The sequence below is a fragment of the Sinohyriopsis cumingii genome, chromosome 17 (genome assembly GCF_028554795.1).
Source record: "Sinohyriopsis cumingii isolate HCF-2022 chromosome 17, ASM2855479v2, whole genome shotgun sequence".
Lineage (NCBI taxonomy): Eukaryota > Metazoa > Mollusca > Bivalvia > Unionida > Unionidae > Sinohyriopsis > Sinohyriopsis cumingii.
Window position 1 is genome coordinate 62,434,829 of NC_142977.1, and position 16,398 is coordinate 62,451,226.

At 38.2% G+C, this 16,398-nt stretch overlaps 1 protein-coding gene across 1 annotated transcript in view; it reads left to right on the forward strand.

Annotated features, from left to right (window-relative positions):
* The window catches only part of LOC149779082 (uncharacterized), a 35,131-nt gene that overhangs the window by 10,177 nt on the left and 8,556 nt on the right, over positions 1-16,398 (forward strand). Inside the window, exons 3-4 of the mRNA XM_089939633.1 lie at positions 10,918-11,042; positions 12,738-12,850. Coding sequence (XP_089795759.1) covers positions 10,918-11,042; positions 12,738-12,850 — 238 coding nt within the window. The remainder of the gene's footprint in view (positions 1-10,917; positions 11,043-12,737; positions 12,851-16,398) is intronic.

Here is a 16,398-nt window from a genome sequence, read left to right on the forward strand (position 1 = left end):
CAATAGACAAAGGGCAATACCTTTTGCTCGTTACCTACCCTTGATACCACCAGGTGTCCACAGTATTTGAGCTTCGCTGTTGTACAGACTACACGTCGTACAATTCATCCTCCAACAATCCAGCTGTTTTTGTGTTCTTATGGGCCCATCCAACTTTCCTATTGGATTTATTGTGTGTATTTGACTATCTACTGCAGATATGCATTATTTTACAATTTCTGCCAATTTCTGAGTGGGATTTTATCATCTTTCGGGACTTCGTCATTTACGACCACCGTCCCATCACGCTATCGCTGATCTTACACAATGTCATCATGAGTTAGCGTACATTTGACTTTATTCACTTACTCCCTCCGTCGCAAAGCTCTTATTGGAATTATTCTGAATTGCTGCTTGATAATTATACTTATTTTATTCATATTTCGCGCTGTTTTGATATAATTATGGTTTAGTTATTAACTAAACATTAGGCATAAGTTTATAACAGACCCATATCTTTCTGATACGACACTTTCAGTGAACTGTTAGTAATTTCAACTCTTTACTAGTTTCTGTTTTAATTTGTGTTTTTGTGTCATTTCAGCAGAATGACAATGTAAATGATTCAAATGAAACTTCAGAGCATGGAGATCTATCATGACTCTTGTTTTTATTCATATTAAGTATACTCCGTTTCTGATATGAAGCTCTATACTACGTAGTCATTGGAAGTCTGGGCTTCTGTGTTAGGCAATTAATTAGTTATATAATGATTTGCCTGTTCATACTAGTAGCTAGTTAGTCACATACCAATTTGCTAATTTATGTTTTTGTCTCTTCTTGTGTCGTTTAAGGAGGAATGTTAACTATATGCATGAAATGCACGTTCACAGCGAACGTCCTTTCGGCATTGAAGGAAAGGAAAGACGGAATAGATCATGGAAGACAACCTATGGTTCATTTTTGGTGATACCGATTCATTTGGGGAGTATTACCCAATTTTACGCAACCCACGACGTGTAAGTCCCCCCCCCCCCCACCTCGATGTCCGATATGAGGTTCATACCGAATTCGTTCGATCCAGCTCTTAATACTGCCGTACCGTTACCGGCCATCCAGCAGTCCCGACATTGCCAACCATCTAGCCGTCTCAGCAGGGAGACCATTTAGTTGAAGTGGTCCAGCCAAATAATTCTTATGTGGATTTAGTGATATATCTGACCGTCTAACGATGCCGCCTGCATCTTTTTATTTCTGTACTTGAGATTGCAATGAAAAATCTCAGTTCAGCCAGACCGATACCGGTGATTGCCTGACCGTCTTATATATCGTCAGCATCCGGGACGACCACACTCTGTTCACACTGGAACCATTAGATATAATACAGACACCCTTCTAGCCGTTCCAACATGGGGACCTTTCCATCGAATTGGTCCAGTCAACTATGATTTACGAGAATCATAGTATCAGATTTGTCCGTTCAAGCGTACCGTAGGCGACATGCCCTTTCTATGACGAAATTTCAATGAGAAATCTGTCTGTCCAGCCACGCCTTTGGAGCGGCCGGTATCAGTGATAGCCGGACCGTCTTCTATACCTTCAGCTTCCAGGTAGACCATTTGCCACACAGTGCCAAACTTCCGTATGTTCACTGCTTGTCCACAAAGGAAAGCTAGTGACATTTTACTAGGGTTGGAATTGAGTCTTCAAATCACCTGGTATGTCTTCTCTAGTACTGCAAGTAGACTCAGTTGGGCCTCTACGCACAGTAAGAGCGTCGGATCCCTTTCAAATTCACCATCCTTCACATCATATTCAGACCAGACCATGGAACGAACTATCATGCCGCCGTCGAGGATATTTTTGCAAGTGTTTGCTACTTCATAATGCTCCCGCCCTTTCTGCTGCTCTAAAGAATCGGTAGATCTCATTGAGGTGGAAGAAATGTACTAAATGCGACATACGCCTTGAGAACTGGTCTCTCGGCACTTTACAAGAGTGTAGTACCTGTTCATATGTATGCTCGTCTGTTTTATAGGGTAGACAAATCTGCTTCATCTCCATTAGATCTGGTTCGGAATGTCGTTGCAGACAGCTGGCGATAATCACGCTTGGGATGCGACGGACACGATTGATAGGGTTAATGATCAGGCTGCTTACCATAACACAGGTTCGGCCAATTTGCTCTTGATATGAAGTGTCGCATGTGAGTGATCCACGTCGCTTCTACCTTATCATACCCTCCCTTCCATACGTCCCTGTTCGGGTCACCGTTGCTTTGGGAGAAGAATGGAGTTAGTTTGGAGGCAGGCAGCTCAGGAACTGCCCCTCAACCTCGCCACTCAACCCACACGGACGTTTGCAACCACTCAGTCCCTGTCAGTGTGAAAGGATGTTGAGCGGCCTTAGGATCTTCTCAGTCACATGTGCTCCAACATTGATCCTTAGGATGCAATCGTACAGTGGTGGTTAGGAACCGATTTGTGAGGTCACTCAGCCTCCCTATCCTGAACACCCTATTCACTCGGTGGGGCTTCGTGTTTCGTTTATCAACAATCCCTACTCCGCTCGTCACGAATACACCAGCAGATCGGAGAAAGGATGCCTTTCTACAACAGGAGATACAGTCGGTCATAAAAAAAGATATAAAACATTTGTGGAACTTGTGCAAAGGCCACAGTCCCCAGGTTTTTTCTCAAGGCTGTTTTTTTTTTTGGAAATCAAACAGAAAGTTGAAACCCACCATCAGTTTGGGTCTTCTCAACCAACTGAAGGTGGAGACGGCGAGTTCAGTCAACTTCTCCGTTCGATGGGGCTAGAATGTTGTCAGTCTCGATCTGACCAACACATATTTTTCGTGTCCCTGTCCATCCAGTATCACGAACATTTTCCTTGTTGTCAGTTCACCGTTCTTCCCTTTGGCCTCACCATAAGCCCCTGGGCTATTACTCAGATTATTTATTGCATCGGCTCCCAGTTCCGGACGACATTGTCTACAAGGACGACAGCAATCCATTCGACATCCCACAGAAATACATGGTAAGTTCTGTCCTACTCCAAGGCAGGAACGGTCTTCTTCCACTTCTAGATTATCTAGGCTTTTTAGTGAACTGGGAAAATCGCACTTCCGTTCATCCTAGAACTTTGTCTGTGTATCGAGTTCTTAACCAACCGGAATCTGGTTCGCGTTACCAGAATCGTCGAACCCGTCTAACAAGACTTGGATTTCGGCGAGAGAGTTCTTACAACTTCTCATTTTATTAAATACGAACGGATATAATCAAGCTTAATCGTCTATTTTATGCAGACCTTCAGATCGGCTGACCATGGAAATCCCGCTGCAGAAGCCCCGACGTCAATATGAACTGTTGGGGTGTCCACCTGTTCCTGACCTGCACTACCATCAGTAACACATGGGAACCAGGGGTACGGCAACCACACATCAACAACCTAGAAATGAAGTATGTCATCAATGCCTTTCATTTTTGGAAAGGTCAAATCTGAGGCGATGACTCTGGTGGTGACCTATCTCCTCAAACAGGGAGGCACCAAATCACTCGACATGTGTGTTCTAAATTGTCATTTTCTACTTGGGTGCAAAAATCTCCATATCAGCATACAAATCAGACACGTTCCTGGGAGCCTTAGTGTCTTGACCGAGACTCAATCCAGAGGTCACGCCTAAATATGGAATGGTCTCCATCAATCGGTCTTCCCTCGAACTTGAGCACTTCGAGGGTGTCCGATGATTGACATCTTGGGACATGGATGCACTGTCAATCATTTGGGAGGGGTTTTGGGTATTTGTCTCCCCTCCCATGGTGCTGATACCGATAATAATCCAGAAGTTACCGGGTCATAATGCCCAGATGATTATGTTAGTCCGTCTCCGACGGAACAAGTACTGGGTCACTAATCGACTCTTTTTAGCCATAAATATACCCGGGAAGATTCCGGACAAACCGAATATTTTATAGCATCACTGTCACGGGTCGTCCTTCCCTTCCCGGACCGTCCTCTTCTTCTACACGCTCGACTGTTACCAAGACACACAAACAGTTCAAACCTTCGATCGTGGATAGAATCTCTACAGTAAGAAGAACCTCTACTCTGAAGGCTCATGAGGAAAATGGCATGTTTTCAGGGATTGGTGCCATACTAACAACATTGTTGCTCTGCATGCCTAAACCCCTCAACTGGCCGACTTTTTCTCTGGTTCTTTGAGGATAAACAGTTGGGCCCCAATCGCAATTAAAGGCTATCGTCAATGATATTGGACGCATTCCGGCATCATGGCAATATATTTCTGAGCAGGATAAAGACCTTTCGATCTTTTATACATTATTGGTCTCAATCAGCCAATATCCATCATTTTGTCTCCAAATGGAACTATGGTTTAAACATGGCTCCATTCTAATCCATTTGAACCCCTAGCCTACACTTCGCTAAAGTCACTATCATATAGGTCATGTGTCATGACAACTTTAGCTTCTGCATGCATGGTAAGATAGCTGCATGCCCATTTATGTCGGCCCGAATTCTATTTAGTTCAGATCGGAGGGTTCGGTGCTTCTCTGGACACCGTCAGGCTTCATAGCCCAAAATAGGTTACCGTCAGTCTGTAATCAAAGAGTCATCACTTGCTTGCTCTCTTCCATAGCCATGGTCGAGAACAGCAGCCATGCAAGACAAGACGTGGCACGCGCAAATGCTTCAATCTTGCGTTGTGAGCCGGTACACAGGATATCACACTTCAAGCCCTATCTTCGTTGCTGAAGTGGATCGTACGCTTGGTGTACTCTCTCACCAGATCAGAGTCACCTCGTGTAGATTACTGCTGAGAAGTTTATAGCAATCTCTTCCAGCCTCGTGTTCGATTGCAGCGTTCCAACCCTAGATATAATATAAGTTGTTGGCTGGCAGGCAGAGTCAAACTTCTCGAGCCTCCATTTTAGAAATTGGCGTAGCAGAGCCAATCTAGAATCTGGTGGGTCCAGTGCGGCAGCACAGAAGGCCAGCAGACCCAACTAGATCAATCAACATAGCCTGTAAACATCGCTGGATTCGCTGGTGAAATTGTGTAGGTAAAAAGATTTCAGTAATCATCTTCTTAACCGTATGTTAGGGTCTCGTGTCAAGTGACCCCAGGCTGTGTTGATTATGTGGTAAGGAGAACGGGTTGTGGTTCGCATGGGGTAATTCAGCAATTCTTCCCTACAAGGATACCTGAAGTAGAGGTCGGATGCTCAGCATCCCTTCCTTCTATTACTTATTCTCCTGACGTAATGTAATTGGAGAACGTATTCGAAAGAGAAGGCAACTTTTTAAAGTAAATTATGTTTCTGAGAATATTTATCTAACCACATTACTTAAGAACCCTCCCAACCATCTCGCCATGCGACGATCCTCTTTATTATCTCGCTCAGCTAAAACCTGGCGACACCTGGTGGTATCAAGGGAAAGTAATGGGGAAGAGTTATTGCCCTTTGTCTATTGATATAGACAAAAATGTTTCATTTTCGTCTTTTAGTAGGGATGGATTTGCGAGGTGGCTTGATAATATTTCTGATGTGATGTGGTTGGGTAAGTATACTTGAAGAAACATAATTTACTTAAAACTTTCGACCGCTCTGGTGGCCTAGTGGTTAGAGCGTCCACCTCAGATGCGGGAGGTCATGGGTTCTATCCCCGCGGCCGAGTCATACCAAAGACTTACAAAAATGGTACTAACAGCTGCCTCGCTTGGCATTCACCATTAAGAAGTTAGTGTTTGGACTGGTCGGCCTGGGGTCAGGATAATGTGATTGGGTGGGACATCATGCTACATGTCTGCGGCATGATGCACCAGTGCTAGACATCACTATAAACTGCCACACTGCAGACATCGTAGCGATATGACTGAAAAATTGTTAAAGCTACATTAAAAATCCAAATCACACACACACACACACATTGTAAGGTTGATAATTTCTTTACTTCTTTGCATATACATATATTATTACATATATTCAATTTCTAAACAATATTGTTCTCTTTTCTACTCATCGTTTTCAATTTGAACGTCGGAAGAAAAAAATCAACATGAAAAGCAATACACTTCCCTGCATGTGCCCAGTCATGGAAAGCTCAACAATATTGTAACTATATGTAATTTTTATACATATGTATCACAGTCAAAACAGCTGCTCCTGTACTCGATGTGTCTACCTTAATGTTGCGAACATGTGTCAGTTCTATTGTCCAATTATATAAACATTTTCGAGTCATCAGTAATATTACTAGACAAATTAAAAGTACCTTACCAAAACTTGCTGAAATATTCTATAGACCATAATTTTGAAACTCTGAAACTGATCGAGTTTGGGTAAGTTCGTTAGTTACAATTGTTTATATTGTGGAATGTATCTTCCCTGTGTCACCATTACCGTGGCTGGGAACAATAATTATTAATTTTCTGGTTCGCTGGACAAACCGTCTGGCTTCATTAAAGTAAACAGATTTGCAAAGGTTTAAGTGGGGGCATTTTCAAAAATGCTTTAACGTTTTGTCATCAATCCCTGAGTCTTTTGTATTTTCATTATTAAACTGATTGTAGCAGCAAAATCCTTGGTATCTCTCTCTCTCTCTCTCTCTCTCTCTCTCTCTCTCTGCCAAGTTTGGTGTCACTCTGCACGCAAACCTCATCTGAGGATCCATTGTGAAATATTGTGTCCAACAAGCTGTTTACAACCTCAACTCTAATTCCTCGGCGGCAGATACCATGAAGTGCCCATAAACTGCTTGTCACTACTTATGTCAATATCCCATTATCCCCAACGGCAAAGCCGTACTGTTCAGCACATACGACTGCATTTCTACAAATTACAAACTGTATGAATAATGTAAAATGTATTGCAATTAATCATTCAAGATATTATTTAAGTGGACTTACAATTGAATCTTTCAAATTGTAAAAATAGTTACAAACTATGAAATGTGCAATAGGGAATAACAGATTAAATATCTATATCGTATTCCGTATCAGCTATGCAAATTAAAATGGGTATGTAATATAAATATGTATCATATAGTTTCACATTGACACGGAGAGAAAATTTCAGTTATGTTTATTAAAGGATAGACCTCAGATGGGGACAAATGCAAACTGATTAGTTGGTGTTGCAAATATAGTAAACAATGCTTTGTTCTAGCAAATTGGTATGATTTATGCATGTATTCTTGAGAAACAAAAACAGCTCTGATTGTACTGTTTCTTTTATTTACAAGAGCTATTTGTGTGTCATAGTTATTCTAATATGGGTTGTTTATTGGAGCACTATTAGCATTAGTACCATCGACCTAACAATCCCGCAAAAATGAGCCTAAAATTAGACTAGGGCCTCAGCAACAAGCCTGAAATATGCTATATTTAATCACACATGTAACAGCTAATCCAGTTCTGTAACTTCCTTTATTCATCGGACTAATAACGTCCTGCATGAATTTTTGACATACCATAATGGATATATATATTGATCTACAAACCTCGATAGGTTAGGAATTTATGTTCCTCTGTAAAGGGAGTGGAAGTATTAGAAAGGGTGAATACTATTAGAATAATAACAGTATATCTCAATATATGAACAATTAAAATAGTATTGTAGTAACAAATGTTCTATATCAATACTGCTGTTGTTTATTGCTAGACATGGATGGTGTAATTAGACTTTTCGCTATGATTGCAACAACGGTGACTTTGTATTATTACATGCAGTTTTACAGGTTTCAAGTTTACTACTACCACCATCGCTACTACTAATTATTATCATCACCATCATCACCACCCTTTCTTTCTCTTTTTCATATATTTCTTTCTTTCCTCCTTTTCCTATTTGCTTTTATTTTTCACAGGAAATCTAGAGTCTGTATAGCTTGTGTTTGTGATCAGAAGTTAATATTTGTTCTTAAATGTTTTGATTTCTATGTTTCTTCTAAAAATTAAAAATACCATCAAAAAACATCAGTTAATTTTCGCAATGCTTGAACAGTCAGGCTTACATTTATTTAAAATATTTGTATTTATTTGCATAATATAAGTTGATCGAAGACGTCTTTTTTCTTATAACAAATGCCATGTATGGTTGATCTATCATACTTCTATTTGTGAGGTAAAATAATACCAATGTGAACCACAGTCTAGTTTTAAAAAAAAAATTCAATGATTTGTTTATATGACTGTATTGCGTAAATGAATGCAAACAGAGAGAACAGAAATATACATCTGTAATGGATTGTTAAAGAAATGAATATAACACGTGTCTGTCTTCCACACGTTTTATATAGATTGTAATTGACTGTAAGGTGTTGAGTAGACCATTTGTGACATTTACCTTTCGGAACGTTTACAAAAGACACGAGTCCACGAATTACAATTTCCAACACGGGTTATAATAAACCACTTGTGATGACTTCTAAGGTGGTCGTGGTTTATTCAGAAACCTGTTTGCAAATAAGTTGTAAAATCGGTTCACACTGGCGCCACAGCTCACCAAATATTAAATTACTTTTCAGCATATCTCTAATAAGGAACAGTCACGATGCACTTTTAATATGAGAACGTACTGTTGATTGTATAATAATAAGAAATAGTTAGTACAGAAGTGTCGATTGTGTAACTCCGTTTATCTGTCACATTCTTGTCTTTATAATATATTATTACAGATAGCTACACCCTTCTCCCAGGGTTTTATTCATACAAGTAATTGAGAATTTATACAGGTTTAAGGCCTGGAGACGTGTGTATTCATTTGTCTTTGCTAGAACATTAACATGCGCCAGATCACTTGTTAGAGCGTCGTGCACGTTAAATACAATTGCCGTTTTGGAAACCAACCAAGGCTAGCCAAACTGTCGTGTACTAAATCCAATATCTGGAAAATCATATAGCTAAGCAAAAGTGTTAAAGTGCCATTGAAACTAGCTACAGGAATACCAAATAAAATATTCTAATATAATATAACATGCTTAATTTTAAAAGAATGTTCGAAATTGAAGTTATCTGCTGATTTATATAAAACATCTTTAAGATCGTTTTGATCTTTCTTCATACTGTTAGATGTAGCTGTACCATTGCCATGTTAATAATGCAACCTTAAATTGCCTGAACATGCACATTAACTAACAACTTCATGTACCACACTCAAGATCATTTACACAATTCCTGATTGTGTGAAAAATTACATGCAGTAAACTAAACGTAGCACTTTACACAAATAGATGTCCCTGCCTTAAAAAAATACAACTGTTTAATGAGCAAAAATTCCTTTTAATTTTAATCCATATAACATCGTGGACTTTCAGAGCCAAACTATTGTGATAATTTTCTAATTCGTTTCTTGGAGAAGGATGTACATATTTAGAAATAAAACGAAAACGTTACTATTTATTCAAAATAACCCTAGTACCAAAATATTAATAGTTGGTATATATACGCGCAGAAGATTGAAAACGTAAGTAGCTTTTGTGTATTCGGCATTCTCTATTTCTCGCTCTCACTCTATCTGTCCTTCGCGCTATCTTTATGATTAATGCGTAATAAACAAGAACTTACTTGTATAGTATCCGTTACAAAATCCAATATACTTTACAGATTTATAAAGAAATAAAAGAGCACTTATGACAGAATAAAAATGAACATAATTTAACTTCTTTGCAGAGCGCTCTGGTGACCTAGTGGTTAGAGCATCCGCCTCGGATGCGAGAGGTCGCGGGGTTGAACCCCGGCCAGGTCGTGCCACAGACTTATCAAAATGGAACTAATAGATGCCTCGCTAGTTGCGCAGTGTTCAGAGGGTTGTGTTAGGACTGGTCGACCTGGTGTCAGGATGATGTTACATGTCTGCGGTTTGATGCCTCAGTGCTAGACATGACTATAAACTGTCACACTGCAGACATCCTAGCGATATGACTAAAACATTGTTAAAGCTACGATTAAAATCCAGATCACACAAACACACACAGAGTTTAATCAATACACGTTGCATAATGTGACTGCATAGCCTCATCAGGTTACCTGTGTGCTGAATATATGAATGAGTGTAGGAATTAAGGTGATTGACTGATAACATTTCATACGAGAATGTATTGTAGTGGCTGATGGAGGTAATAATTGATAAATGAACTATGCCTCCAACGATGGTAATGCTGGTTGTCACACCAAAGTTACTCTTCCTCTTACTCTGTTCCTTTAACCCAGTAAAATATGGCACCTAGGGGTGGATGGTGATAGGCCTGAAGCAGACTTCAAGAACAGTGCTTTCAGTAGAGAAAAACATCCACTTTTTATTGTACATGTACCTTTACTTTGATATCATAGAGAACAAATCTTTCTTTTTTACTGTTTTGTGTTTTATGCCCAGTCACAGGGGCAATTTGTGAACATCAATTTAGTCCGAATTTATTTTCTGAATGATAATTAATGCTTGTAGTGGCTACTGGAAATTTAAAGCTTCTCATTGCTGAGATATGTAATTGTTGATTACATTCTGGATCTGACACTCGTAAGTGGAAACTTCACAATGATAACTATACTGGTTATGAGTGAAATATATGGTTCTACATTTCTAATGTACTAATATGCTATCAGTACACAATACAGCTTGAGTCATGTGGAATTTCAGAGTTTCAAATTATTGGAGGCATTGGTATTCCTTTGGTTATTTTTATTTAAGAAAAAGTATAACTAAATTCATTCTGGGGGAAACTTTAAACATGATGGATACTTTCGTAATGTTTCAAAATTTTAAAAACTTGATACTATCAAGTATAAAAAAGTATGAAATTAATTGCGCATATATTATTTATTTATATATTTATTTATTCTACGGTGCAAAATAATGCTATTTCACCTCCCTTAAAATGTGCAACTCCAATTTGGTGTGTTTTGTACCCATTGTATAGGATAAGAAACAGCAAAATCTACAGAAGCAGCAAGAAGGGAGTCCTAGTGAAGAGACAAGAGAGCCACAGTTAGCACATGACGCTGAAAAGGACCACCTAATAACAGATCTGAAGGAAGAAAATAGGTAATCAATTGTTAGATGGTTATTGAAAAGTGTGCAAGAAACATTTTCCTCATGTTTGTACTTTGCTACAAACTTTAGGCACACAAAGTACTGATTTCTATCCATGCTTCATTTTTTGCCGTAGTTTCATAAATTCGAGGAATAAGCCTGATGTGCCTTACTGCACATCATAAGAGCTGACTAATGGAGGTATGAGCCATGGTGGCACAGTAGCTAGTGTGCCATACAGACACCTGAAAGGTTACGGGTATGAATCTACGATCATATCAGTCTAGATTGGCTACCATGGTGTGACTCTACTCCAGATGCCTTGTCACGAAATAACCTACTTCTGTCACTGTCTCTCAAAACACGAAACTAAGCCAGTGCTTTGAAAATTAATTTATCTTTGTCATATACATGTAATCGAAAACAGGAAAAGGAATCTGCAAAAACTTAGTCTGAGGTAGATCTGTCAAGAATTATTTTGGAATAAGAAGACATCATATGTAAAAAGAAACTGCATGAAGGTATGAATTACTTCATTAATTTTTTTCAGCATTATATCAGGATTATTTCCAGATTTAAAGCAATCTTCAAGGTTTTCAAGTATTTTTATACTCAGCTGGACATAAATTCAAAGAGCTTAAAGGATGGCTTGATGCCCCTCCTGCCATACTCCTCCTGATATACTTGACGTAGTCTTAAAACAGCTCAACTATCCAATACGGCATCACAGCTGCCATCTTGATAGTCTCCTAAAGAGATGATCATATCAACATTAGGTATAAAAAAAACAATTTCTTGTCATATATGGTTGAACCCAAATAAAAATGATGCCAGTTTGACAACCAATATGGCTGATATGGCAGCCATCTTGAAAATCATATTACTATTTATAAATGGAAAGGAGGGTTTATACCAGTGGACTTCTTATGGCTTTTACTTGGTAATATTTTAAAATGATGCTTATCTTGCATCCAAGATGGCCACCATGGATAATCATACTGACACGGGGTCCTCACGAGAAGAAACCACTTACGGGGTATAGACGGTCCTAAAGAAGAAAATTGTACTGTCACATCTAATATGGTCACAATTTTGACCAATTTGAAAAGAACGTCATCAATATCGAGATGGTGTTTTCACCAAAAGACTTCTCTTGATATCTAGTTCGTCCTAAATGAAAATGATGACTATCTTGCATTCAGTATGGCCATCATGACGGCTCCAAGGGACATCTTGAAAATCGTGATGTCACTACTCTTGAATGGATGGTCATATCAACATTTGTTTCACCAAAAGGCTTCTAATGATACATGGGAGATAATAAATGATAGTTGTGCCAGTCTTTAAGGTCTATATAACGCCTATCTTGAAAATCTTGTTCAGGGTCTCACAGGTGGTTTGAACACTTGCCAGAGAAAGAAGGACAACATGCACATGTCTTGGATGTCATTTCGGTCAGTAGAGCATCAGTCTCTTAAAGTAAAAAATAACGTTGATCAAAGAAAAAAGTAAGCATGCAATCTTACTGCCTACTGACTGTTAGGTGAAACACTATGATACTTTAAATTGGAGCATTTCGCTACTTTTCAGACTTATTTTTGTTCTTAGTTGCAGTTTCGCTCTTTTCAAAACCAAAACAATAAATTTCATTTTATAATTGTCATTTTCTCATGCCTTTGACATCATTCTTCTTTCCATTTTTAACAGACGTTTGAGGACTCGGATCACTGAACTGCAGGAACAAATTAGTGATCTGAATCAAGTTCAAACAGATAATCTGAATCAAGTTCAGACAGATGATCTGAATCAAGTTCAGACAGGTACGTATAGAGATCCAGAAATATCCTATGCATATTTACCATCAATTTAAATTGTGAATAAAATGCACAAACCATTAAACAAATGCACAAATACAAAAACAAAAAATTTGAAAAAGTTATGAGACCATCAAAAAATTATTTCTCAAGATGAGTGACATTGTTAGGTAGAGGGAAGAAGAAGAAAGTAGTTCTACCTGCTCGAGGAGTTGCAAGTAAGTCACATCATATACTTGCCTTTGAATGTTGTCAGTTGCTATAAGAGTAGACCTAACACGATTTATGTGGGGGAGGGTGTTTTGTCACTTTACATGTTTAAGAAATTTTTTACTTTTGTTTTGTTTCAAATAATCGAACAGTATTATGAATGATTCTGCTAGAGTAATTAGGGCTCCCTTGTGTCCCCAGAATTTTTATTTTGAAATATCCCAGCCGAAGGTTAGTAAAGCATGCTTGGCATAATTTATTCGTATTCCATTCATACCATTTACTTGATTGGAAGTGTAATTTTACTTTTTTATAATGATGCAAAAACTTGCTAAGTGCATTTAATCATAAGTCAGGATCCAAACTTAACCTTAATATCTGAAATTACCTCTCCAGATAGAATTAGCAAGTTTTACGTAATTAAGGAAAAATGGGTGTAGGGTGTAGAAGGCCCACCAGTAGGGTCAGTCCCATTAAACCACATGAGCGACTTGGTCATGAGGACAAACATATCCCAACTTAACTCTCTCCACAGAGGGACACCAGGAGAGACACTCTTGTCTCACCTCACAAGTAAGTTCAGGTCAACAACATTCTCTCTGAATGGTGGATTCAGATGAGTTCGCTGAACCAGAAACAACAGTTCCTTCTCTTCCATTAGGGTCCCCAGCAATTTCCAATCTATTGGGTCAGGTCTTGGAAGAGGAGAAAGGTGGAATATTCAGTAATGTAGAAAAGTGTGTTCCGTAATCTGGACTTGTGTCTTAAGACTTCAGGCTCTGATGCTAAACAGATTTTTTCCAGTGTTTAGGGACTCTGAGACATCGTTGCACTCAGACCTTCTGCTGCTCCAGCATTCAACAATGGTCTGGAAACTTACACAGATGTTTTTCAGGTACAAGAGTTCCCCAGGCAGCTATTATAGTTAACTGCACTCTCCCCACCACATTTTGCTTTAATTGGTGATATCTGGATCGAGCTATGGGACCATTCACCAGCTTGGCCCCTTAAGACACCCCATTAATGCTGGTCATCACAAGTGCGGGTTTCAGATGGGACCTTGGCTCATCTCATAGTTAAACCTTGGAGGCATTGGAGTTTGTCACAAGTGGATTTTGAATGACTCTGTTTGATTGCTAGCAGATCTATTTTTGTCAGCTTCCTCAAGTCTCTTGAAAGAGCGATCATTGTCTCCAGTGGCGCTAAAATGTTTGTTGTAGGTTGTTGCAAAGCTCATATATGATGTGTTTCAAACTGTAAGGTATAGGTCAATAAAATAATAGATAAAACACCAACTAGAGCATTTCTTTAAAGCAATATCCACAACTCCATCTGTTCACTCCGAGGCTGTACTTTTGAACTGTACAAGCTGTCAGAATCATTCATCCTTCTATAATTGCAGTTTCATCACTTGATAAATGAAGGGAAGATTTCCATTGGTCAGAACATAATCATGTGCTCAGACCCAATTGCGTTTATTTCTGTATAAACTGTTCGGAGAAGTATTTTATACTAAATTCTATAAATAGAGTCACGTACAAAGTAACTAACGTAAACACTGAACTGGAAGGCAAACACACTGCGTGCCTTTAAAGCAAAATAAAACGATGGATTTATATTTTATTTAGATACTGAAAAAGCTGAAGAAACTCAAAGTCTGCTACGAACAGTGGGGCTACAACACTTTCACTACAATCTGTTACGAATACATTTAAAGCTATAGGTAAATGGATGTAGTGTATGAATAGGATCACCTGCATATGACAAACACTTCATCTCCATGCTTCAATGCCTATTGAATATATCCAGTTACGTTGAAATGTCAAGATTATTGCTCTTAGATGAAATGGATCATTTTTATACTTGCTGGTATGTAGATTATAGGTCAAGATTGCAGTAGGTTGTATTGCTTATAAAAAGTACTACAATGTAATCTCTCAAAATGAATGTTTTATTTAGCTAATCTTCATTTCATGGCACGAACGTGCAACTTGTATATTGTGTTGCTCTTTACTCTTATTTGATTTATAGATAAACTAAACCAGTTTTGTGTTTTATGAAGCATATCCATGACAAGTCATTTTGATACTTCCAATATCCTCCATTGAATACATTTTCCCATTCACAGTTACATTAGGAACTTAACATATGCTTCTTCATTAATCCATCCCTCCCTTCTTTTTTCTTTCTATTTACTATGGAGACTATACTATATAGATGAAAGTTTCATCTGAGACATCATTATAGTTATTTCCTGTCTTCATTAGGAGGTTTTCTCTATGCTGAATGCTTATCATTTTAAGCTTTTTGCTCAGGGCAGTTAAATTTGCAAATGTCATTACCAGAAATAATTTGGATTTCTCTGAAATTTCTTTACATCCACTTACTAAATAGGTATTGTTTTATCATTATATACATGTTCTAGGTATTTGTGAATTTATTCTCGTCAAACCCACATTATTGGGAAGCAAGATGTAGTAGTAACATTTCAGCGGCAGTACATTATTCTTAACAGTTTGTTATGATTTCAATTCAAAAACATTAACTCTGCTGGTCGTAGGGTTTAATACAAGTTTGTTACTGCTGCTTATCCTAAACTACTTGGAGGATTGCTATGAAACTTGGTCCTAGGTTGAAATGCTGATGCTTGGACACCTGATATGGCCACCTGAATGGATGATTATTGTGACATGGGGTCTCCACCAAAAGACTTCAAATAATGTCTGCTTTGTCCAAGAAAAAATGGCATCAAGCTGATATTCAATATGTTCATAATAGCAGATAAGTTGAAAATATTGTTAATGTTAAAGAATATCAGTGATGGTTTCAATATCCAGCAGTTAAAAGAAAGAAATAGTCCTGTCTTGAATTCGTGGAAATTCTTTGAACCCAGTAGAACAACAATGATTTGTTATATGTATACATTTCTTCATATGCTTGGCAGATTCTCATCGCACTAAGCATGAATTATTATAAGCTATGGCAATTCTTTCCACAACATGTTTTCTCGCCTCTTTAACTTTGGGGTCAAAATCTTAGTAATAATATATTTGCATTAAGGTTTTAGATAAAGTAGGGTTTTTCTTGCTTACACTTCCTTGAGTCCTTGATTGATTCTTGTCATATGTGGCATAACTAATTAGCTAAAACAATTCATTCTACAAAGAAATCTCTTTCTCATCTCTTCTGACCTTGAAACCAAGGTCACAGTCGTGGAAAATTCGTATTCATGTTTTTATTTCCACCCACCATAAGGCTAAGCATATTATGTTATGATATACTACATAGTTATATACAAGCCTTTTACACTTTTTCACAGAATGCCAGCAGAATACTAACATTTA